The sequence below is a fragment of the Anomaloglossus baeobatrachus genome, chromosome 8 (genome assembly GCF_048569485.1).
Source record: "Anomaloglossus baeobatrachus isolate aAnoBae1 chromosome 8, aAnoBae1.hap1, whole genome shotgun sequence".
NCBI classification, from domain to species: Eukaryota; Metazoa; Chordata; class Amphibia; order Anura; family Aromobatidae; genus Anomaloglossus; species Anomaloglossus baeobatrachus.
In genome coordinates, this window is record NC_134360.1 from 241,535,001 (window position 1) to 241,561,233 (window position 26,233).

Genomic DNA, 26,233 nt, shown 5'->3' on the forward strand with positions numbered 1-26,233 from the left:
TGTGCCATCATAGCTGCGTAGAAACGCAGAGTAGCAGAGCTGAGATTGTTATTGACAAGAACTATCTGCTGGTAAAGTGTAAGGCACTGTTCACATTACTCTGTAACCACAAGATTTGGGTCTGGTAGTATAACCACCAAGCTCTGTGCGGATATACTGAAATGTAACCATTGTAAATTGTGACCACGAATCTCATTGGAGGCTGTGACCACCACTATGGCCTCATACTGAGATCTGAACCACTTACACTGTCATTGTATGAACCAATCTTATGAGAGAAAGGGTCAAGCACCTTTGAAAAGTTCAGATACCAAAAAAAACAGGTTACAATTCAATTTAATTAAAAATGTGTGATCATAAACAATCTTGCTCCCAAATTCTTCCGACAGGGTTGTCAGCCAACGTTCCTAGGTTTGTTTTTCATGGCCTTGAACTCGATCTCGAGCCATGGCGACTTGACGGATGAATGCGCTTCTGGAGGCTCGATCTTTGGCAGCCTAGATAGATCCACCAGGGTCTTCCCCACCTAGATACATCCACCAGGGTCTTCTCCGCCTAGATAGGTCCACTAGAGTCTTCTCCACCTAGATAGATCCACCAGGGTCTTCTCCACTTAGATACGTCCACCAGGGTCTTCTCCATCTAGATAGGTCCACCAGGGTCTTCTCCACTTAGATACATCCACCAGGGTCTTCTCCACCTAGATAGGTCCACTAGGGTCTTTTCTGCCAATATCTTGATACAATCAAGCCATTAGGTTGTTGGTCTTCCTCTTCACCTTGTTCATTCTATCTTCCGACCATGATGATGTTCACAGGTACCAAAAGGCAAATCTGGTCTGTTGCACAGTAAAATATCTAGTATTCACATTTGTTTATAACAATCCAGATTTACCACATAGGACTCCCAGAAAGCTGGGTGACATCCCACGTGACAGCTGTAATTGCCGGCTCACTTTCTAAGAGACAGAGATAAATAAGGAGTGATTGAATACAAGGAAGATGAGCACTCCTATCTTTTGATTATTGTTCCTTGATCTTCTGTGTATGTGACAATGCATGAGTCAGACACCATACCTTAAATTCCTCTGCCAGCAGTTATGCCGCGCTCCTTGCGAGTCTATCATCCTCCAAGGTGCCCTGTGTTATCATTGATGGAGAATTTGCTGCCATTCCTCAGTGGCATCTCTCCTGAACCTCCCTATAAGAGTGATTACCATCTGCGATGTCTGTCAGTCTGCTGTGCCAGGTCTGAGAGGACTACACTGGGCGAGAAGACACATAGGACAGGTGAGTGCCTGGATACTACATAGACAATGACATGGTGCAGCCCCTCACTCACACAAGATTTGTGGCGGGTATATAGTTAATCAGGAGTAACAAATAGTGATGGGCGAGAGTCTTCATCAGGGTCAAAAAGTTCACTTCCTCGAACACATTTGAGAGCGCTAATTCAGCGTCAGTTATCTCTCCTGATTCTCCTATAGAAATAAATGTTTGACTTGACCAAATGTTTGACTTGAGAAAGGAGAAAGCTGCTGCCAAATGGCCCTGGCAGCGCCTTATCTTCTGAATAACTAAAAATCTGGTGTTGAATGTTAAATTTCCTGATCTTCATCTCACCCAAGATCATTATTGCCGGAGAGTCTGGAGTCCACCATACACTTTAAACTGTTTGCCGATCCTCCTAAGGTTCGGATTACTTTATTGATCTGTATGTAGACCGTTATTTTGCTATTCTAACCTTGTGTGTACATACCATGGCCAAGGCAGATTGACTGGTTTGATCCCCCTCCAGGCACCAAGTACCTGGCTTGCATTTGCGGTAGGCTCCACACTGCCCCATCTAACTGGACACCTACCTATCTCTCCCTTTACCCCTCTCTCTCTCCCTGAGCTCTTCTACGTACGATGCTCCAATTCTTCACTATTTACAAATCCCCTGCTTTTTTTCAATGATGGTTCATTTCTATTTAACATCCAGTGAATGAAAAATGGTCTTCTAACAGCTGATAGGTTTGTTACAATTCTAGATAATGATTATATAGACTGGATACAATTGTAGCAACTTCTGAATTTAAAAATTAATCTACCTATTCGCTAAAGGAAGCAGAGATCTTGCAGTGAAGAATTGGAACACGGGATCTTTCAGGGAGTAGTAGAGTTTCATTATGTAACGACTGAGCTTTACTTATAGAACTCATCATGTTTCGAGTGAATCCTTACAAAAAGTCACAGAACATTCTGTATCCAAGATCACTGCTTGGGATTCAGTATATGTAACAGGTCATGGTATAGCGGTATGTGCTTAGTGAAGGTGATATCAGGTTAGTATGATAACTATGTAGGTGACTGGTAGAATAATCAGTGACTTTCTCGTAGAGCTGCACTTATATATTCTGAAGGGTGTGATGAGAAAGCATAATAGGAGCTTAGTGAGTCACAGAATAGCTATAGAGAATCGTACACTACTGATCCCATACTCTCAATATGTTATTTTCCATGCTCCTCAGTTGGGACCCATTTAGGAAAATGAGATAAAACTTGTTCCTCCTTCTTAAACCATGTAGCCCTTGTTGAATGTTATTCCCCAAATGCTGTTCTATGAAGGTTCACAGGAGAGGAGAAATAGAGAGCTAGGTACTGCTCATGGACCCAGCGTTACCCATTACTGGCTGCCCATGTCTAGGGCCAAGCATCATCTTATTTTAGAGAAATGTACTGTGATTGATTTCTTCCCGTTCAGAAACCAGAACTATAAAGTGATTATATTCATAATTTTGTCTTTTCTTTAAGCCATCAATGCCATGTTGTCACAGAATAGTGAGTGCAGCTCTGGAGTATAATACAGGATGTAACTCAGGATCAGTACAGGATAAGTAATGTAATGTATATACACAGTGACTTCACCAGCAGAATAGTGAGTGCAGCTCTGGAGTATAACACAGGATGTAACTCAGGATCAGTACAGGATAAGTAATGTAAAGTATGTTCACAGTGACTTCACCAGCAGAATAGTGAGTGCAGCTCTGGAGTATAATACAGGAGGTAACTCAGGATCAGTAATGTAATGTATGTACACAGTGACTTCACCAGCAGAATAGTGAGTGCAGCTCTGGAGTATAATACAGGATGTAACTCAGGATCAGTACAGGATAAGTAATGTAAAGTATGTTCACAGTGACTTCACCAGCAGCATAGTGAGTGCAGCTCTGGAGTATAATACAGTTGGTAACTCAGGATCAGAACAAGATAAGTCATGTAATGTATGTACACAGTGACACCACCAGCAGAATAGTGAGCACAGCTCTGGAGTATAATACAGGATGTAACTCAGGGTCCGTACAGGATCAGTAATGTAATGTATCTACACAGTGACTGCACCAGCAGAATAGTGAGTGCAGCTCTGGAGTATAATACAGGAGGTAACTCAGGGTCCGTACAGGATCAGTAATGTAATGTATGTACACAGTGACTGCACCAGCAGAATAGTGAGTGCAGCTCTGGAGTATAATGCAGGAAGTAACTCAGGATCAGTACAGGATAACATAATGTATGTACACAGTATCTCCATCAGCAGAATAGTGAGTGCAGCTGTGGAGTATAATACAGGATGTAACTCAGGGTCCGTACAGGATCAGTAATGTAATGTATGTACACAGTGACTGCACCAGCAGAATAGTGAGTGCAGCTCTGGAGTATAATGCAGGAAGTAACTCAGGATCAGTACAGGATAAGTAATGTAATGTATGTACACATTGACTGGACCAGCAGAATAGAGAGTGCAGCTCTGGAGTATAATACAGGATGTAACTCAGGGTCCGTACAGGATCAGTAATGTAATGTATCTACACAGTGACTGCACCAGCAGAATAGTGAGTGCAGCTCTGGAGTATAATGCAGGAAGTAACTCAGGATCAGTACAGGATAACATAATGTATGTACACAGTATCTCCATCAGCAGAATAGTGAGTGCAGCTGTGGAGTATAATACAGGATGTAACTCAGGGTCCATACAGGATCAGTAATGTAATGTATGTACACAGTGAATGCACCAGCAGAATAGTGAGTGCAGCTCTGGAGTATAATGCAGGAAGTAACTCAGGATCAGTACAGGATAAGTAATGTAATGTATGTACACATTGACTGGACCAGCAGAATAGAGAGTGCAGCTCTGGAGGATAATACAGGATGGAACTCAGGATGAGTACAGAATAAATAATATGTACATAGTGAGTCCACCAGCAGAATAGTGAGTGCAGCTCTGGAGTATAATACAGGATGCAACTCAGGATGAGTAAAGGATAAGTAATGTAATGTATGTACACATTGACTGGACCAGCAGAATAGTGAGTGCAGCTCTGGAGTATAATACAGGATGTAACGCAGGATGAGTACAGGATAAGTAATATGTACATAGTGAGTCCACCAGCAGAATAGTGAGTGCAGCTCTGGAGTATAATACAGGATGCAACTCAGGATGAGTACAGGATAAGTAATGTACTGTATGTACACATTGACTGGACCAGCAGAATAGTGAGTGCAGCTCTGGGGTGTAATACAAGATGTAACTGAGAATTAGTAATGTAATGTATGTACGCAGTGACTCCACCACAGAATAGTGAGTGCAGCTCTGGAGAATAAGTAACCTACTGTACATGTTCATAGAAAGGTTATTAAAGCTTCTAGAGCTCTAAAACATCACAGTGAGAAACATGACTTACAAATGAAGTAATACTTGGATCAATAATATTTAATCTGCTCCATAGCAAGGACAAATAAGTAGATTTTTGCAGCAGCAAAAAGGAAGCCATTGCAGGCCAAGTTGGACATGAAATCTGCTGTTACAATTTTATAGACCACAAAAAACTTGTAAAATATTTTACTATGTCTGGTGTAATGCAAATTCAGCCATTTCTAGTAGAAATCTCATACAACAGTGATATTTGTTGGTGCGGATAGTGTAAATATTATTGTGAAGACTCTGCTGTTTTTTAACGGAATTATTAGTTCTGCATTGGACCAGGGGTCTGTTTGATCATCTGTCAATTAAATGAAGGGTTAAAAAATCATCCATAATACATAATAGCCTGTGGGATATCACATGATAGGAATGTGTTGGTAGCTCCTAAAACAGTGAAATTAATCTGAAAATATGTTTGGATTAAAGAAAAATGAGCAGGAGAAACTGAACAGCGAAAAGATGCCTAAAACAGAGAAATACATTTTTAATGGGGTTTTGCAATATTTTACAAAGTCTGCCCTAATATAGGGATTGTTACGCAATAAAGGTGTAACATTGTCTACTCTTTGGGAAATAACTGGAAACCCCCTTTAAGGTAGGGGTATATTCAGTGTCTTGAGATTATTGGTACTTCCCAACAGTCATACTCTCACCTTCCCTAATTTTTTAATGCGTATAATTAATGGGTCATGAAAGTCAGAACGATCCTTTAAGTAATAATTTAATAGGAATAAAGTAATCTGGGTAGATGACAGCTATAGATTTAGGATTTTTAATTCTAACTGAGAAGCATCACTAAAGCCCTTCACAGAAGACTTGTATTGTTGATTTGGTTTAGGGAATTAAGTGGTGAAACTGAGTTGTTATTACACATTGTGGTCAAAGTTTCTTCGATTCAACTAATGTGGGCACTATGCTGTACAATATGTTTGTAAGTCACCAAGCACCTGATATAGTGCCATGAGCTGTGTCCTTATTGGGAAACTGTCAGCAGGTTTTTGCTATGTAAACTGAGGACAGCATGCTGTAGGGGTTTAACCCCAGGATCTGCTGTGCATGTCTTATCAGGCTGTGTGCTGTTGTTTACAGAACGTAAAGGTTTTGTCACCTGGTGATTATCATTGCTGGACTACAATGTCACGTGTTGAGCAGTCAGACACGCCCACTCCTGTGGTTGACACCTCGCTGTCAATGTATAATCTCTATTGAGAGCCTCGTGTGGGCAATGGCAGCTTTCTCAACTCTACTGCTTTGCTTAATCTATTATCTCTGATTGTGTCAAAACAATGGCACCCAGTAATATATATGTGATACACTTTTGGATTCAGAATCTCCTTGCTTACATTATGTTGCTCTCAGATGAGGCAGTAAAAACCTGCTGACAGATTCCCTTTAATGGCGAGACCAGTATAGAGTGAGAGAACCAATTGTTCCTGAATCTGTGGGACAACCACCAAGTTAAGTGCCTTCTAGTAGTTTAAACATCAAGCTTTGAGCTTTCTAGTGGTGCAACTATCAAGCTATGTACCTCCTAGTAGTATAACCCCCAAGCCTTCAGACTATGCTCACTTTTGCATTGTGACAGAGCCCAGTGCCTCAGTTGTGATATGTGACCAGATCTGTGTTTGCTTTCTGCTTTGCAACCATAACGTTCATGAACTCCAAGAAAGAATGTAAACCCCACTGTTGTCTGCCTTATCCTTGTGTTTAAAGGAATCCCTCCCTTGTCTGTCACTTCACCGTCAAAATCATGTCTTATTCCCTCCAATTTTGAGCTAATTTGAGTTTGACAAAACCCAATGAGTCTAAGGCTAAGTTCACATATCCTATAATCATCCGCTAGAATGGATCCGTTGGGAAACTGATTTCTGCCGGATCCATTTTTTTTTTTTTTAACATGGGAGTCTATGTACAAAGGATTCATTAATGGATTGTTATTTAGCCATCCATTGTACTTGCAGTTCTAACAGATCCATTACAAATAGATGATAAATAGCAATTCATTAAATGATCCGTTGTCCATAGACTCCACTTGTTAAAAGCGGATACGACCACGGACAAAAAAGTTGTCTTTGCAGAACTTTTTTGCAAACGGATCTCAAACGGATCAGTGATAATGGATGATTACAGGACATGTGAACCCAGCCTAACCCATAAGGGCACATAATTATTATTTATTATTATAGCACCATTTATTCCATGGAGCTTTACATGTGAAAAGGGGTACACAAAACAAAAAAAAGTACAATAACCATGAACAATACAAGGCACAGACTGGTACAGGAGGAGAGGGGACCCTGCTCGCGAGGGCTTACAGTCTACAGGAGGAGAGAGAACCCTGCCCGCGAGGGCTCACAGTCTACAGGAGGAGAGAGGACCCTGCCCGCGAGGGCTCACAGTCTACAGGAGGAGAGAGGACCCTGCCCGCAAGGGCTCACAGTCTAGAGGAGGAGCGAGGACCCTGCCTGCAAGGGCTCACAGTCTACAGGAGGAGAGAGGACCCTGCCCATGAGGGCTCACAGTCTACAGGAGGAGAGAGGACCCTGCCCGCGAGGGCTCACAGTCTAAAGGAGGAGAGAGGACCCTGCTTGCGAGGGCTCGCAGTCTACAGGAGGTGAGAGGACCCTGCCCGCGAGGGCTCACAGTCTACAGGAGGAGAGAGGACCCTGCCTGCGAGGGCTCACAGTCTACAGGAGGAGAGAGGACCCTGCCTGCGAGGGCTCACAGTCTACAGGAGGAGGGAGGACCCTACCCACGAGGGCTCACAGTCTACAGGAGGAGAGAGGACCCTGCCTGCGAGGGCTCACAGTCTACAGGAGGAGAGAGGACCCTGCCCGCAAGGGCTCACAGTCTACAGGAGGAGAGAGGACCCTGCCCGCAAGGACTCACAGTCTACAGGGATTGTCATATGCCCAACAGGACAAAGGCTTAGTCAACAATACATTTATTTTTCTTCTTCCCACAAATTAGACTGTTTTCAATCAGTGTGCTGAATCCAATTTTCATCCATTTTTTATTTGTGTCATTTCTACAATCTTTTCTGTCTTGCATGCAAAAAGAAAAAAATCTGATTTAGATTTCTCAAGCTCCTTCTAGCAACCAGTTAGAAAAATATGGCCAGCAAAGTATTGCTAAAAACAAACTACCCCTACCCATCGACTCTGGGTTTGCATATATCGTAGTGTCACAGAAGCGTTGTTGTTTTTTTATTTACTGTTACCACAACATGTGAATTCCGACAACCTGTATTATAACTAATGGCTTCATTCATACCAGGTAGATGTCACGTAAGTCAACGTGTTGATTAGAATATTAAGTGTTCAGTTTAATATTCATAACATTTAAATGTATGATAATGTAAACTAGACTTGCATGCTAGAGTCATTATCTCATCAGCGGGTTCTGAATTGCAATCCTTAGAGGATGGGTCAGCAAGCAATTAGAGCACGGGGCTAGACTGGTTCTCCACGATGCGCTATGTGGATTATTTAAAAGGCAGAGACGACGTGTCACTTATATTTACCTGATTGTTATATTAATTGGCTAATCAATACTGATTGAAGAACGTGGACATGCATAAATCATAAAGGATTAGGAAAGCATTGCTGAATCCTTCCAAATACAAAAACTAAAAGAGACGTTGCGTGTGCTATCGCAACTTAATCACATTAAAAGGCGTAAGCTATTGACACTTGTGTAGCTATTTCTGGAAAAGTTTGGTTTTTTTAGAAGTTGTAAAATCTCCAGTTTAAAGAAAAGATTTTAGCTGTTAATTATAGGGTTTTACATGTTTTCCAATAAATAATATATTCAGGATACTGTTTGACATAGTCCATGGGTGATAACACCTGTTCTCCACGCTCTACAAAGATCCAGCAATGGATCACAAGGACATGAGAAGAATATTCAAACTTTCCTCCAAGAGTTAAGCCTGCTTTACACGTTGCAATTTCGCATACGATATCGTATGCGATTTGCAACGCCCCCATCATATGTGTGGCATGTTCAATTTGTTGAACGTGCCGCACAAACGATTAACCCCCGTCACACGTACTTACCTTCCATACGACCTCGATGTGGGCAGTGAACGTCCACTTCCTGGAGTGGGAGGGACGTTCGGCGTCACATTGACGTCACGCGGCAGTCGGCCAATAGAAGCAGAGGGGCGGATATGAGCGGGACGTAAACATCCCGCCCACCTCTTTCCTTCCGCATTGCCGGCTGGAGCCGCGGGAGGCAGGTAAGATCTGTTCAATGTTCCCGGGGTGTCACACACTGCGATGTGTGCTGCCTCGGGAACATTGAACAACCCGATGTGCAATTCGTCAGGATTCAACGACATGTATGCGATGAACGTTTTAACATTCAATCGCAATCGCACGTACCTGTCACACACTACAATGTACCTTACGATGCCGGATGTGCGTCACTTACGACGTGACCCCGCCGACACATCGTAAGATATAAGTCCCATGGCTTCCAATACCACCTATATGCCGACGACACCCAGATCTACCTCTCTGGCCCAGATGCCACATCTCTGCTGTCCAAAATCCCGAAATGTCTATCTGCTATATCCTCCTTCTTCTCCTCTCGCTTCCTAAAGCTCAATGTGGCCAAAACTGAACTAATCATCTTTCCTCCGTCTCACCTACACTCTCCACCTGATCTATCTATTACAATAAATAACACCACGCTCTCGCCAGTACCCAAAGTTCGCTGCCTCGGAGTGACCTTTGACTCTGCCTTATCCTTCATACCACACATCCAGTCCCTCACCACCTCCTGCCGTCTTCAACTCAAAAATATTTCCAGAATCCGCCCTTTCCTCAATTTGCAATCTACTAAAATGCTAGTGCATGCTCTCATAATCTCCCGCCTCGACTACTGTAACATCCTCCTCTGTGGCCTCCCTGCCAACACGCTCGCCCCTCTCCAGTCCATCCTTAACTCTGCTGCCCGACTTATCCACCTCTCTCCTCAATACCACCCCGCTTCTCCCCTCTGCATGTCCCTCCACTGGCTTCCAATCTTCCACCGTATCCAATTCAAACTTCTAACACTGACCTACAAAGCTGTGCATAATCTTTCCCCTCCGTACATCTCCGAACTACTCTCCCACTACACTCCAACACGTCACCTCCGGTCCTCCCAAGATCTCCTCCTCTCCTCCTCTCTCATTCGCTCCTCACGCAACCGACTCCAAGACTTCTCCCGAGCATCCCCAGTCTCCTGGAACTCGCTGCCTCAACACGTCAGACTATCCCCTACCCTTGCAAACTTCAAACGGAACCTGAAAACTCATCTGTTCAGAAATGCCTACAATCTACAATGAACTCGCTGCCGCCCGACCACCGTGCGGAGCTGCCGCCCGACCACCGTGCGGAGCTGCCGCCTGACCTACACCCCACCTATTGTCTCCTCCCCATAATCCTATAGAATGTAAGCCCGCAAGGGTAGGGCCCTCTTCCCTCTGTACTAGTCTGTCTACTGTAACTTGTATACGTATTTTGTATGTAACCCCCTTCTCATGTACAGCACCATGGAATTAATGGTGCTCTATAAATAAATAATAATAATAATAAAAATAATAATAATATATTGTAGCGTGTAAAGCGGGCTTTATAAGCTCAAATGATGAGCGCATGGCGGACAAGAAGCATGGACCTTCTTTAAATAATCTTCACAAAAAATATTAGATAAATTTGGAAAGATTCTACAGTAAGTGTAGTATTATAGTTTTTAAACTTTTAAACATTTGGTGGATCCTAAATGTAACACTTTTTAAGTAGAACGGTGTAAAATTGTACAATGACCACATGGCTGGTTTGGTTAGTGTAGACTTTAAACACCTGAATTGGTTAGATCTTTGCCCAAAACGTCCATAGACAACAACTGGAAAAATAAAAAATAAATAAAAAAGTTTATCATCGATTTTCTAAGCTTGTTGGATACCAGACTAATGGGATTTGTTGTCTTTAAATTAAAATGGATAACAACAAAACAGATGTTTATAGTGTATTAACTACTACAAAATGTCAGAAGGGAAATGTGCATTTATGTTAAAACATCACCATGAACAAGTATCCCTAGAATGTTTGTTTCCCAATAATCTTGAAGTATAATCGGGCTGTCGATCACCCGAAAAATGAGCAAAACACTTGTTTATTAGGTGAAATGGTTTTTAAGGTTGCTTAAAAACCATTGTTCTCGCCAGCACAAGACCTGTTTACGTAGGACATGTGCTGTTGAGAACAGAGTATATTCTCACCGATTCATCAACTACAGATCATTCAGTGCTCATCATTTACTACAGTCTAGCTAGGTAAACAGGACGCTAATCATTTAAATCACATATGTCAAACTCTGGTCTGAGGGCTAAATCTGGCCCACGGTCTGATTTTTAATTTGGCCCACAAGCCTATTCGGTATAGAGGACTATGTGGGGTCCATTATTGTGCATGGAGGATGTGGGGCCCATTATTCTGTATGGAGGGCTATGTGAGGCCCATTATTCTGTATGGAGGGCTATGTGAGGCCCATTATTCTGTATGGAGGATTATGTGAGGCTCATTATTCTGTATGGAGGGCTATGTGAGGCCCATTATTCTGTATGGAGGGCTATGTGGGGCACATTATTCTGTATGGAGGACAATGTGGGGCCCATTATTCTGTATGGAGGACAATGTGGGGCCCATTATTCTGTATGGAGGGCAATGTGGGGCCCATTATTCTGTATGGAGGACAATGTGGGGCCCATTATTCTGTATGGAGGGCTATGTGGGGCCCATTATTCTTTATGGAGGGCTATGTGGGGTCCATTATTCTGTATGGAGGACTATGTGGGGCCCATTATTCTTTATGGAGGACTATGTGGGGCCCATTATTCTGTATGTAGGACTATGTGGGGCCCATTATTCTGTATGGAGGACTATGTGGGGCCCATTATTCTTTATGGAGGACTATGTGGGGCCCATTATTCTGTATGTAGGACTATGTGGGGCCCATTATTCTGTATGGAGGACTATGTGGGGCCCATTATTCTTTATGGAGGACTATGTGGGGCCCATTATTCTGTATGGATGACTATGTGGGGCTCATTATTCTGTATGGAGGACTATGTGGGGTCCATTATTCTGTATGTAGGGCTATGTGAGGCTCATTATTCTGTATGGAGGGCTATGTGGGGCCATTATTCTGTATGGAGGACAATGTGGGGCTCATTATTCTGTATGGAGGACTATGTGGGGCCATTATTCTGTATGGAGGACTATGTGGGGCCATTATTCTGTATGGAGGGCTATGTGAGGCCATTATTCTGTATGGAGGGCTATGTGGGGCTCATTATTCTGTATGGAGGACTATGTGGGGCTCATTATTCTGTATGGAGGGCTATGTGAGGCTCATTATTCTGTATGGAGGGCTATGTGGGGTCCATTATTCTGTTTGGAGAGCTATGTGAGGCTCATTATTCTGTATGGAGGGCTATGTGGGGCACATTATTCTGTATGGAGGGCTATGTGGGGCTCATTATTCTGTATGGAGGACTATGTGGGGTCCATTATTCTGTATGGAGGACTATGTGGGGCTCATTATTCTGTATGGAGGGCTATGTAGGGCCCATTATTCTGTATGAAGGACTATGTGGGGCCCATTATTGTGTATGGAGGACTATGTTGGGCCCATTATTCTGTATGGAGGGCAATGTGGGGCCTGTTACTAGGTTGGCGAATGAATTTGTCCAAGTTTTTATCTTTAGCCCTCTGTATTTAAGTTTGACATCCCTGCTGTAAACAATCCCTTCAAAACGTGAGAAAATGTCACTTAGCCGACTGCCATTGATTGTACAATTGTGGCAAAGGATATAAATCACAATGTAACTTGTCAGAAAAGGTTATCTTCAATGTCCAATGTCAAGTCATGTGCCATGATATCCCAGAGCCATGTTATTTGAGTCAAGCTAACCTTTGCTAGATCTGTAGGTGTCAATTTTCAAATGTTTGTGCCGTAATATCCCAGTGCTGTTATATGAATCAATTTAACCTTTGCAAGATATGTATGTAAATTACAAAACTCCAACCCTGGTTGTTCCAGTCTTGTCTTTAATCTTTCCGCCGCAGTCACAGTCACCGTATAACTTAAAAGTCCTGCAGCTAAAAAAAAATTTTATAATAAAATATGTTGATTGATCTATTATGATTTAAAGACCGGTTTTACGAGCCTGTCTTTATTATGTACATAATTATAATGAACATATAATTATAATCAACATATTTTCACCTCTTGACTCGTTCATTTCCATAATGAGCAAACAATATAATTTCATAGGATATGATGTATCAACTGTACTAATGACAGCCACAGCTCCTTTCTTTTCATCTAAAATTGTCAGGAAATTGCTCAAAATAACCTTATATAATCAGAAGCGGAGGAAGGAAATAGTAATGATGAAATACTGGGGTCACTGTTACAAATAATGGAAGGATAACCTATAAAAATGAAAGTGTAGAGCCGTGCAAAGATGTGTTGTGAATACATTTTCCAGTTTGGGTCTCCCTCTTGTGGTCAGAGCTGGCGGTGCAGTTGATGTGTGGAATGAAAGCCACACACCTGTGGAAGACTGTCAATCAGGTATTTCTGATTGGACTATATAACTGAGCAGTTTCCTCCTGTTACTTGCCGGTGCTCAATGGATATCCTGTGTGTTAACGATGTTCTGAAAACAGCCCTGCTCACTACCAGTACTCCTCTCAGACAGGTTGTCTTTGTACCTCTGCTTATTGTTCCACTCTCTTGTTGCTTTTTTCTGCTTTCATACTAATGCTTGATTCCTTTTTTTGTCTGTGTGGAGTCTTGGTGAAATTGGATCATTCCCTGCTGGGAGTGTTTGTAAACTTAGTGCCATGATTCTGCAATGTGTTTTGTCATGCTTGGTATTAATTAAGTCCCTCATCTATATTAGTGCTTTTGGATTCCAGTAACAGTGTGCTGATATAGTGGGGGAGAGGTTGTGTGACCTCAGGGTTTTTCCATATCAGGTGTGCTGGTATTTATTAGGGTTTTTACGGCTGCAGACAGTGCTCCTTCCTATCCTTTCCTATATAGATAGTTTGGGCCTCATCTTTGCTAATCTGTTTTCTGGCTTTGTATTGTGTTTTCCTATATCATCGTAGTCTTTACATGTGGGGGGCTATCTATATCTTTGGGGATTGCTCCGAGGCAGATTATCTTTCTTATATCTCTATCTGTAAGAATATTTAGTTCTCCGGATTTGTCGAGACGACTAGGTCATCGTAGGCTCGTCTCACGGCTACTTCTAGTTGTGTGTCAGGATTAGGTCTGCAGTCCGTTAAGATTCCAGCCACTCTTTTACCTTTTGGGTTCCCGCATTTTTTGATCCTCCTCAGTCCCTGAATCATAACAAAGATGTGTATTATCACAATTTTATGTATTCTTTTTTTTATCAATTAAGAAGAGATTTAATTTTGTATTTAAAGACCATAAAATGTTTTTTGTTTTTTTTGCCTCTTCAGATTTCAACACTTCATATTTTTATATCAACATCTTTATCCTTTTCCTACTGTTTATAATAATTAAAAAAAATGTATTCAAGATGTAATGTGTGAACTTGACCTTGTAAAGTATCACTCTATCTACATACAATAGTACTTATATAAAGGGTGAATTTCCACACTGGGGATTTTGTTCCCGAAATTTCTGTGTCTGAAAATTATATTTCCTGTCATCTGAATGCAGTTTTTTTGGATAATTGGGACAGTCAAGGAATTTTCATTACCAAAATCTGCTGCAAATGGCAATGTCTGAACATGGAATAAATGGGTTTTCCTCTTTGGAAATCTACTATTTAGAACAGTTATGCTGCCTCTCCTCCCTGATAAAGCCTTGAACCACTTGGCCTCTATTTCTGGCGAAACGTGCGTCGGTAGGCTCAGAGGCTCCTATATTTGGGAACACTCAGCTTATGGATCTTGCCATGTATTACTCACATAGTACTCTTGGTGATTACATTTATATGATCTTATATGTTACTTAGATAGTTCTTGCTTTATATCTAGTATTATGTCAGTTTATAATTGAATTCATTTTTCATGAGTAAACAATGTATATTTTGTGATTTGTATCCACCTACCCCCCCCGATTGGGTTTTTTTCAAATGCACTATCATATAAGTGGTCTATCCACCAATAATTTTATCTAGTATTCTTACCATCGATGTCTTTAACATATGTTATCAGTGCAGTGCATTGTTACCATCTCTTGATCCATTGCCAGGTGGGGTTTTTGTTTTTTTCTCCTCCCATGCTGATTCTAATTTTATCATGGCCATTATTCTTGATCAATTTACACTTGAGTATTGTATTGTAATATTTAATAAAACTTTTTGATACATTTTGCACTATATATACTCCGGTTCTCCTTGTGGTACTATTTAGAACAGTTGCTTGAAGCTTGGCTGGGGCCCCAAGTAATCTGTTCTTAACAGAGGGGAAACCTAGAAGTTATAAATTGCTGTCTGTCCTGACTGTTATTTTTAACATATTCTTTAAAAAAATACAAATAAATAAAATTAAAAGTAAACACTGAAAATATCATTTTTCAGCTTTAAGTCATTCTCTCCATTCAGTGATTTTCTGCTAAGCTTTTGCTTTTATACAACAGACAAAATAAACAATCAGAGCTGCGGTGTAAATCAGATGGCAAGGGTAAAACAGCAGAATAATAGTATATTCACTAAAGTGAATGACAGAGTCTACCATACTCATCTTATGGAGAGTAACCCCATTTCATGGCTAGAGCCCCCCTCCTTCTTGACTATTAATTTGAACCTGTGACTAAAATCACCTTTCTATTGCAGGTTTCTAGGTTCTGACATTGGGACTGATAAAGTCCTAGAATAAATAGGACCATGGCTCTAGGGACCCCTCTGCTTCTTCTGGCCGGTAAGTAATCACAATAATAATGAGACATTTAAAGTGGCTCCAATATTTGACTCTTCTTGTGTTAAAGAGGATGTCCACTACTTTAACATTGATGGCCCATCTTTAAGGTGAATCATCAATGTCTGATTGGGGGTCCCCTACCCGGCACTCTTGACGATCAGCTGTTCTTAAGCTATGTGCGCACGTTGCGTAATTACATGCAGTTACGCTGCGCTACAAAGCGTTCTGCGTCCCCTGCATAATCTATGGAGATTGTGCAGGGGCCGTGCGCACGTGGCGTCTTAGAGCGCAGCGCTTCGGCTGCTGCCCGAAGCGCGCGTTCTAAGAAGTGACATGTCACTTCTTCCGTGCGCTTTGCCGGCAGCCCCTGCTCTGTCTATGGCAGGAGCTGCATACAGAGCGCACGTTCTCTGCCGGCACCATGCGCTTCAGAACGGAGCTTTTCAGCTGCGCTCTGAAGCGCACCTTTTAGGTGCGGTGCAGAGCGCACACGTGCGCACATAGCCTTAGAGCTGGCGGCTCATTTTTGAGCTGCCCCGTCTTCATTGGCCATAGCCGGTTACTGCATATCCTATTGATTTGAATGGGAGGTGGATGTGCAGTACCCGGCCTCGGCAGCTATCTGAAGACGGAGCAGCCCTGGAACTGAGCATTTCTGGCTGCACCGAGGACAGCTGATCATCGGGGATCAAGCCGCTCATACATTGATGAGCTATCCTAAGAATAAGACATCAACGTTAAAGTAGACAACAAACCCTTTAGACTAGAATAGTCTGTAAACCACTTTGACGCCAAAATGATACATTACCAATTGATACATTGTAGCAAATACCTGTATATTGTAGCAAATAAAAGGGATTTGCTGTTTTGTTTACCTCTGTCTGAGACCATTGTCTACGCCTGATACAATTATATCCACTTCTCCGCAGAGAGCAGGGAACAAGAATGTTATTCATTGACTGCAAATACATATCTTAAAAATAAGAAGGAATTGAAACAGAATTTACTCGAAAGTTGCAGAACTTTTTCATTAAGAGAGCAGTTAAGTTTTATTTATGTAAAATAGGAAAGCCTTTAAGTCTTAATTACAAACACACAATTTTGTCTCTGAGTATATATATATATATATATATATATATATATATATTAAAAAAATGTGTTTATTTTGCAATTTATTTATATTTTCCTTTTAATTAAGGCTTCCTTCTGATGGTAAGCGGTCAGACTATCCCCTCAGGTGAGTAAAGGAGAATCAAATTCATTGTATATAGTTCGTTCATGGACACCATGCAACCATAGATCAAATGTGTAAAAATTAAATGTTGGCCAAACTATAAGCATTAGATAGAAATGTTAAAATAGTGGGATAGCCAGATCTTGAAAATGAGCGATCATTGTTACGAGGGGGACCCGGGGAAGCGTGCCAAGATGGGAAATGGACTGCTTCCGCCGGTCAAGGTCCACTGTGCGGTGTAAGGGACCGCCGCTATGGTGGGTGAAGAGTGAGCGGGTTGCTGCTAGCGATCGTCTGGAATGTCACAGACGATCTATGTACACCGATCTGCCCTAACCCCTGAGGGTTGTATGGCACAGATCTCACGGCTCGGTGTACCTGTTGCACGGGGAAGCACAGAGGTGCCCACGCACGTGTGCCAGTGGAAGTCACGAGAATATGGCACGAGGGTAGCACAGAGGTGCCCACGCACGTGTGCTTTCAATAACCAGGTGAGTCCAATGGAGACTTGAGGAGCTCACCTGGGACAGGAACACGGCCTGTTGACGGGGGTACTGCCGGAGCAGCAAAGCAGGAACACGGCCTGCAAACGAGGTACTGCCGGAGCAGCAAGGGCCAAGCCCACAAGAGACAGTAATGCCTGAGCAGTGGCGTGGCAGCACGCTGCCAGACATCCAAACATAGAAGGACGGTCGCGCGCCGCCATGATGGCAGGGGGAGCTTTTAAGGAGGTGCAGCTCCACCCGAGGGCGGGCGCGAGGCGGAGATGACGGACTTGACCCAATCAGGGTCCACGACGTCCCAGCCTGGCCAGTCAGGATTCACCACGTCACCAGCCTTGTCATCAAGCCGTGTGACGTCAGTGAGCGAATCAGGACCCACCACGCATTGCACATGCTCACCCTCCTGCCTCTGGGAAATAGAGGCGGGATCCTCGGTCTCACAATGTGCAGAGATAACGGGAATCTCACTGCTTCCCTGAGCAGTAAACCTCTGCACATTGCGCAGCCTCGCAGACCTTCGGGGCCGCTGAGCAGGAGAGTCTGCGGCAGGCCAGGAATGGGAGACCGCTTCACTCCTTGTAACAGGAGAACCACTAGGTGTCACCCTTCTGCTGCCTCTCTGAGAAGGTATCTCCTGCACACTGCGCAGTCTGGCAGACCTTCGGCGCTGCTGAGCAGGAGTGCTCGTGGCAGGCAAGGAGTGGGAGACTGCCTCAGGAGAGCCACGAGATGTAACAGATCATGGTCCTGTCTAATGTCGGGTTTCATTAGAGCCCCCCCATATGTTATCAGTTTCCAATGATATCCTTTAGAGACACAGAAACAAGCTGTTGCTCCTGACTGAAGGCAGCCATAAGCTAGCGATTAGTTGTGGTCCTGATCGACCCTCTATAATATGACTTTAAGAATCTGTGTAATTGACAAAAAATAAGATACAAAAGGAAGCATAGAAATTCGGAGCAATCTTCAGGGACAATCGTACCGGGCTCAAGAACTGACTTTGAAACTGACCGACATGTTATCATAGGAGTGTGTGTAATTGACAAGTCATAAAGGACAACCTGTATTAAATCCAAATGTCAACATGTAAAGCATTATACATTTCTTCACTAATGACCCTCTATATTTGAGATATGATACAGCAGATTATAGCAGATCACGTGGATCTATTATATGATATGCTCACGTGAGTCATCACCTATCTACATATATGGAAATTGTATTCATAATCACAGGAAAATATTTCCTTCCGCGTTTCTTACGCAGAGTGATGTCAGGTCTATACGATCCCTGGAAGCCTCAGAATTCTGTAGACGTCAGTGACACCAAGTGGAAGAATCTGGTGCAGCACGTAGACATCCAATAAAGCGAGAGAAATTACAGAAGCTTTTAATATAGGTTATATTTTAGACCTAATTATGGGAATAGAAGGTTAAATTTTCCACCCAAAATAGTAATATTTAAAGTGATTTTTTTTTATTTTTTCTGGACGGACCACCAGCTCTGGACACACTGGGTGGACATTTTCAGAAGTTATAAGAGAAAAGATTTTAGTACCGTGTTAGCCAGTTGAAAAATGATTGATTGTTCCCATTTTGAGAAGAACATAAGGCGGTGCTGTGGCACCTATATAACAGCAGCGGGTCCCATAACAAGAATATAACAGTAATATGTACACAGGAAGCAATTTATTTTAATTGCTATGTTTTGTGAGATCTAACAGCACATTGTCGTTGAACAATCAGCTCAATAATAAATAATAATCATATTTATAATTAATAAAGGACATAGCATGATGTTTTGCCTATTTCATTAAGCTAGGTTTGGGTTAAGCATCACCCCAGGAATCTCTTTTCCATCACCCGTTTGTTCCACACAGCTATATATTGTTTTACTTTTATTTAAAAGAGACCTATTATTTCAACAAACGTTATGTAAATCAATATTAAAAGCGAAAAAAAGTAATCTTGGAATATAATTTATCAGGGAATTAGGCTTTTTTTCTCCACTAATGAGCCACTTCTACTTCTCCTTTACCTGCATCCTTATACTTGCTTTCCATTCTTAAAAAAAACAGCTCAACTCTCTCTTGCTCAAGGCAAGAAGATTGGTACAACTAAAAACACATGGTCTCTTCCAACAGCAATATTTATAGGTTGCCGTTCCCTTTTAAAATCTCATGATCACACATCACAATCTCAATATTATGAGTAGGGGGATGAATAATATCTGTAATAATCTTTTGGAGATATGGATAGGGGAAGATTGTAACAATAAATGCTCTACACATAGATGGGCGCTCTCTGGATACCAATGTTCCGCTACTTTCTGGGCTTTGGGTGAAGGACTTTACTCCATCACTTTCTGGAAACTTCCAACAAGTTTTTCCATTATTAGGTCAACTAAAAACAACATATATTGTTTGTCTTTTACAGGGATAAGTTATAGCTTCAACATTGTAATGGACTTGGTGTATACGTCAGATCTAGCTGCTGTGCCCCCCTCACAGAGCGAAGGACTAGGCAACAAGATACGGACTCTTGTAAGTTATTGTTTTTGTTCTTTCTTCGTATACTTAGTCTGACCTCTGCTTGCTGTGAGTGACTGGAAACATTTTTATTTACAGTCAGGAGATAACATTGTTTTTTAACATGTTCAAGAATCGTAGAGAAGTTTTATGTTATCAGTTTATTTTTTCCTTGTTCTTTCATGAACCATAATTTGTTATTTTTTCTCTATCAACATAGCCGGATGAGGACTTGTATTCAGGGTGAGCTGTAGATTTGAATGAAACCATTAAAGGGGTTGTCCATTCTTGGGGATAAAGTCTGCAGTAACTCTATCCTCTATCCTCACAGCGTGCACACTGCGCACTGTCAAGATTCTCTGGAGCTGGGAGAAGGAGGTTACATGACCACAAGCACGCAATTTGCATCCATTCAGTTATGTGCCAATCAGACCTGTCCGGTGTTGCTCAATACAAGTAAACTGAGTGAGGCTGGAGAAGGCAAATTGTTCCCTTACATGACCACCTGCTTCAAGCACCGACACTGGAGAATCCTGACAGTGTGCAGTATGTACACTATAAGGGTTCACAAGTTCATATAGAGTGACTGCAGACTTTATCCACATACCTGGATGACCCCTTTGATTCAATTTACTGGAAATGGGAAAATTGGGGTGAAATGGTGACTAAAGGCCCCGTCACACGCAATGACGTATCTAACGATATATCGCCGGGGTCACGGATTCCGTGACGCACATCCGGCATCGTTAGCGACGTCGTTGCGTATGACACCAACGAGCGACCATTAACGATGGAAAATACTCACCAAATCGTCCATCGTTGACACGTCATTCATTTTCAAAAAATCATTGATTGTTGAGGTCGCAGATTGTTCGTCGTTCCCGAGGCAGCACACATCGCTACGTGTGACACCTCGGGAACGACCAATTACAGCTTACCTGCGGCCGTCGGCAATGAGGAAGGAAGGAGGTGGGCGGGATGTTACGGCCGCTCATTTCGTCTCCTCTGCTTCTATTGGGCGGTCGCTTAGTGACGCCGCATGAACCACCCCCTTAGAAAGGAGGCGGTTCGCAGGCCACAGCGACGTCGCTAGGCATGTAAGTCCGTGTGACGGCTGCGAACGATATTGTGCGCCACGGGCAGCGATTTGCCCGTGACACACAAACGACGGGGGCGGGTATGCTCCCTAGCGATATCGCTGCATGTGACGGGGCCTTATGACTAATTCTTCCACTGCTTTTTTTTGGGGGGGGAGGATGATTACGACACTTAGTGTGCTATAAAAATATTCTGGCATTATGATTTATTTTATTTGTTTTAATTTTTGAACTAAAAAAAGGAGGGTGATTTAAACTTTTATCATTTTTATATATAAAGGGTTGTTCCGCTACTTTTATATTGGTGACCTATTTTATACCCACTGACCGGACCTCATTTCTCCATCATTGTGTACCCCGCTTACTTTCTTTTCAATCACACGCAATCTTTATGTCTGAAGAAGGTCTGCGTTATTCGACCAATAAAATCATATATTATTTTTGACTGCTACAAGTACGGTACATTTTTTTCAGCATTACTACGGTATTTGAGGTGCCAAGTTATGTTTTCAATAGACTATGGGTTGGTACTGTACTTGAGCTCCCGAATTCTTTGTCAGTGCCATGTATCCACATTATCATTACTATCCTAAGGTCAGGTCATAAACGTCAGATTGGTGGGATCTGACACCTGTCACCGCCACTGATTAGCTGCACTCGGTGCTGCTGGAGGCCAGATCTAGCAGTTGCACAGCCGAAAAGCAAAGTTCCTTCAACTTTATAGAATCCACTGCCAGGTACTGCAGATTTGCCCCTATTAAAATGAATTTGCAAATATATGTCATGAGCTAATGGGTTATTATTAATAAGTTCAAGGTATTGTTGGAACACTCAAAGGCTTTCCCTTTATTTATTGGGTCCCCCAGAGTGAGCCGCAATTTGTCACCACTCTCTGCTATGGCCAATATATGAGGACTGAGAAAAATGGCGGCCTTTTTTTAGGAAGCTCACAGAGTATATGAACACAGGCAATCTAAATCAGACAACCACTCCTACATCATACAGACCAATTTTTGGGAGGTTTCAGGCTTTTTTATTAGCCACAATTTTCAAACCTAGTTTATAAACTTTGTTAATTCCCTCTCACAGGCTATACCTCTAATACAGACCGTGCTGCCCGACTGTACGGACGTGTATATATCTTCCTTCACGTAAGTGACATATCTGCAATCTGGAAATTAAGCATTACGTGATTCATTTTCTATTAAATCATCTGATAAAAAAAAAGTCTCTTCAGAGTGGAAGAAGGCAGGAACCGTAGAGACACTTATTAGAACTAATAGTCAATATCAACCCTTTAAAGGGCCTTAGCACATGACTTAGGATATAAAGCCAAACCACAAACTCTCTTTACAGACATGGTGTTTTGGGATATTTGCTCCTCATCAGTGCAAGGCAAGAGAACTGTGTTGGCTGCTTAAGAGGCCTCAGGCAGGGGTCTTGAGGTGAAATACTAAAATGGTCCTTATAAATAAACTAAAAAAACATATAGTCACCTTCTGGCTGAGGCTGTTCCAGTGGGCTGTAGCCTTTACGGTTCTATCAGACAATCATCCTCACATGCCATAACAATGCCACTAGAGCGTGGTAAGATACAGCACCAACAACGCTGGAATGGCACCAGTCCAGTAAGAGAGTATATGCTTTTTTCAATTTTTATTGGGACTTCATATAGACAAAACCTTTAATATTTTGTTCATTCTTGAGAAGCTTGTATGAGCGTATCTTGAGGTAAGTCACCGTGCCATTCCTTCTGATGCCTCCTTATTTCAGGCACAGGACTCGGACGGAACGTCTCAAACCTGCAACATACTCTTCTTCTAGGGGGAAGTGTTGCATCCGCCTGTGATACACGGTGGTGTGAACAGACACGATTCTTCTGCTTCACGAAATGTATCAATAGGATGCAGCACTTCCCCCACAGAAGCAGAACATGTCACGTGTTTTTGACACTGTGTATGTTTCCAGAGACCGGAAGAGATGCAGATCTGAATGATTGGCACTGGGACGTGACTGGATAGGGACCCCTAAGCTGGCCCTTAGACTATGTAGCACCCTGAGCTGACCCTCAACCCAGAGGTACACTCGATGGTAGTGAGGTCTGAGCCACCAGTATGTCCCTATCTCCTGTCCACGGCCCTGATGTAACACCCTCCACACCCACCACCCAAGCATCAAACTGGGACAGTAGTCAGAAAACCTCATCGAGAAACAATACAGACAGGGTCGACAAGAAAACAAACTCCAATGGGGGCTGCGAGAAGGGGCACAGAAGGTAAAAGGGTAAGGAGAAAGGTAACTAAACAATAGGGTAACTTCTACACCAAACAAATGAAGATGACAGCAGCAGCAACAACCTCCTTAACTCTCCAGACCAAGCTGCAGAATGAATTTTGAATAATCGGTACCCTCTGCTGGGAACAGAGGGTATTTATCCAGGTTGGGAATGATTATAAACGGATACACCTGAGCCGAGGTAATGAGCTTGGTGCAAGAAAACTGACATTAACCCTGTGTATGCCAAAAGTAAGAAACACATTTAATGTGTATAGTCTCAGTTGGTATAACAGAAACTCCAAACCTGAGCTATATTTAATCTAAAAATGTGTTATATATATATATATATATATATATATATATATAAAAAATAAAAAAAAAAATATATATATATATAAATATATATATATATATATATATATATATATATATATATATATATATATACATATACATATACAGTACAGACCAAAAGTTTGGACACACCTTCCCATTCGGAGAGTTTTTATTTTCAGGACTCTGAAAATTGTAGATTCACATTGAAGGCATCAAAACTCTGAATTAAAACATGTAGAATGAAATACTTAAAAAAGTGTGAAACAACTGAAAATACGTCTTATATTCTAGGTTCTTCAGAGTAGCCACATTTTGCTTTGATTACTGATTTGCACACTCTTGGCATTCTCTTCATGAGCTTCAAGAGGTAGTCACCGGAAATGGTCTTCCAACAGTCTTGAAGGAGTTCCCAGAGATGCTTAGCACTTGTTGGCCCTTTTGCCTTCACTCTGCGGTCCAGCTCACCCCAAACCATCTCGACTGGGTTTAGGTCTGGTGACTGTGGAGCCCAGGTCATCTCGCGTAGCACCCCATCACTCTCCTTCTTAGTCAAATAGTCCTGACACAGCCTGGAGGTGTGTTTGGGGTCATTGTCCTGTTGAAAAAAAATGATGGTCCAACTAAACGCAAACCGGATGGAATAGCATGCCGCTGCAGGATGCTGTGGTAGCCATGTTGGTTCTGTATGCCTTCAATTTTGAATAAATACCCAACAGTGTCACCAGCAAAGCACCCCCACACCATCACACCTCCTCCATGCTTCACGGTGGGAACCAGCCATGTAGAGTCCATCCGTTCACCTTTTCTACAAAGACACGGTGGTTGGATCCAAAGATCTCAAATTTGGACTCATCAGAGCAAAGTATAGATTTTCACTGGTCTAATGTCCATTCCTTGTATTCTTTAGCCCAAACAAGTCTCTTCGGCTTGTTGCCTCTCCTTAGCAGTGGTTTCCTAGCAGCTATTTTACCATGAAGGCTGCTGCACAAAGTCTCCTCTTAACAGTTGTTCTAGAGATGAGAAGGTGTGTCCAAACTTTTGGTCTGTACTGTGTATATATATATATATATATATATATATATATATAATTATTATTATTATTATTATTATTAATAATAATAATAATAATAATAATAATAACAACAATAAATTATAGATTCAAGCAGATCCCACAATGGCAGACTTGGCTTGTCCATGCATTCCTTAAAGTGATTGTCCATTAGTTTATTACTGTGTGTGTTAACAACTCCAGACATGTATATATATTTTTTTTTAATTATTTTTTTTTTCTGATTTTCCTGTCTTTTGTTATCACAGGAAAGGCCCTGTTGTTGCTAACTGTTTGGCAATATTCCCAACCAACAACCATATGGATGAGGAAATGCAGAAAGTATTTGATCAGTTGGTTTTGGAGAGATCTAGCATGCTGGGAGACATTGCTGTCCTATTCAATACGACAACTACTGTAGGTAGGTAAAGCACAAGACGCGGGATAACACATCCGATTATTATTACTATTACTATTAATTTTTTGCTAATTGGCTTATAATAGTTCAGTTATTTGTAGACAATAATCATCCTAACCTTAATAAAACCCGGCTCTCTACATATAAACATCCTCCTGAGCTTAAGTTTATACGAGGCAGGCACTATGAAAAATCAGAGCTGCAGTGTAAAGCATGAAGAAGAGAATAGACAGCAGCCTTTCAGACATTCTAAATCTTCAATAGCATATGCAGCCAAATTGAGGTCACTGGTGTTCTGCGCTAATGGGTGTAGCAGAGAGAGAAGAAAAAAAATGCAATAGTAATGGGAACACACCACATACAGTATCTTACCTGCAAAAAGATTTTATTACCTTTTTTTACAACATAAAGTTATTTTTTCTTTAGTTATAAATGTTAGGATTGTTTTATGTTTTTAATATATTTATTATTTCAATGCAGCTCCAACTACAACAATAGGAACAACAAAAAGCCCAATTGATGATCCTGGACGCATGCCTAAGAGACGTTACCCATGTTGTCCACCAACCGTAGCAAGATCTAGCCATAAAAATCCATTGCCTGGACCCAGCACAACAAGCAGCCCCACAAGCAGTGGGACCACAACAAAGAGATCCAGTACTTTCAGCACAGAAAAAGTCTCAACCACAACCAGTACAACAACTAGATCAAGTACTTCTATATATAGCACCGATTCTCCAGCCACCACAAGACCTGGTACAACAACTTTGCCCAGCAGTACGTGGTCAACCGGTACAACCACTAGCTCAAGTACTTCTACATATAGCACTGAATCTCAACCCACCACAGGACCTGGTACAACAACATTGCCCAGCAGTACAAGGTCGACCAGTACAACAACTGGATCTAGTACCTCTACATATAGCACTGAATCTCAACCCACCACAATAACTGGTACAACAACTTTGCCCAGCAGCACGAGGTCGACCGCTACACCGAACACAAGCTACAGTACTTCTCCTGTAGTGACCACATTCACTGGAATAACATCAACAACTCAGCCCCAAACAACTGCCCGACAAGGTACAA

At 42.0% G+C, this 26,233-nt stretch overlaps 1 protein-coding gene across 1 annotated transcript; it reads left to right on the top strand.

Moving 5' to 3' along the window:
* The first annotated feature begins 19,659 nt into the window (after positions 1-19,659).
* Positions 19,660-25,949, top strand: LOC142250090 (uncharacterized). The gene is made up of 6 exons (XM_075322154.1): positions 19,660-19,708; positions 19,877-19,983; positions 22,155-22,216; positions 24,996-25,147; positions 25,625-25,821; positions 25,872-25,949. The coding sequence occupies exons 1-6, from the start codon at positions 19,660-19,662 to the stop codon at positions 25,947-25,949; spliced, it is 645 nt and encodes a 214-aa protein (XP_075178269.1).
* The last annotated feature ends 284 nt before the right edge of the window (positions 25,950-26,233 follow it).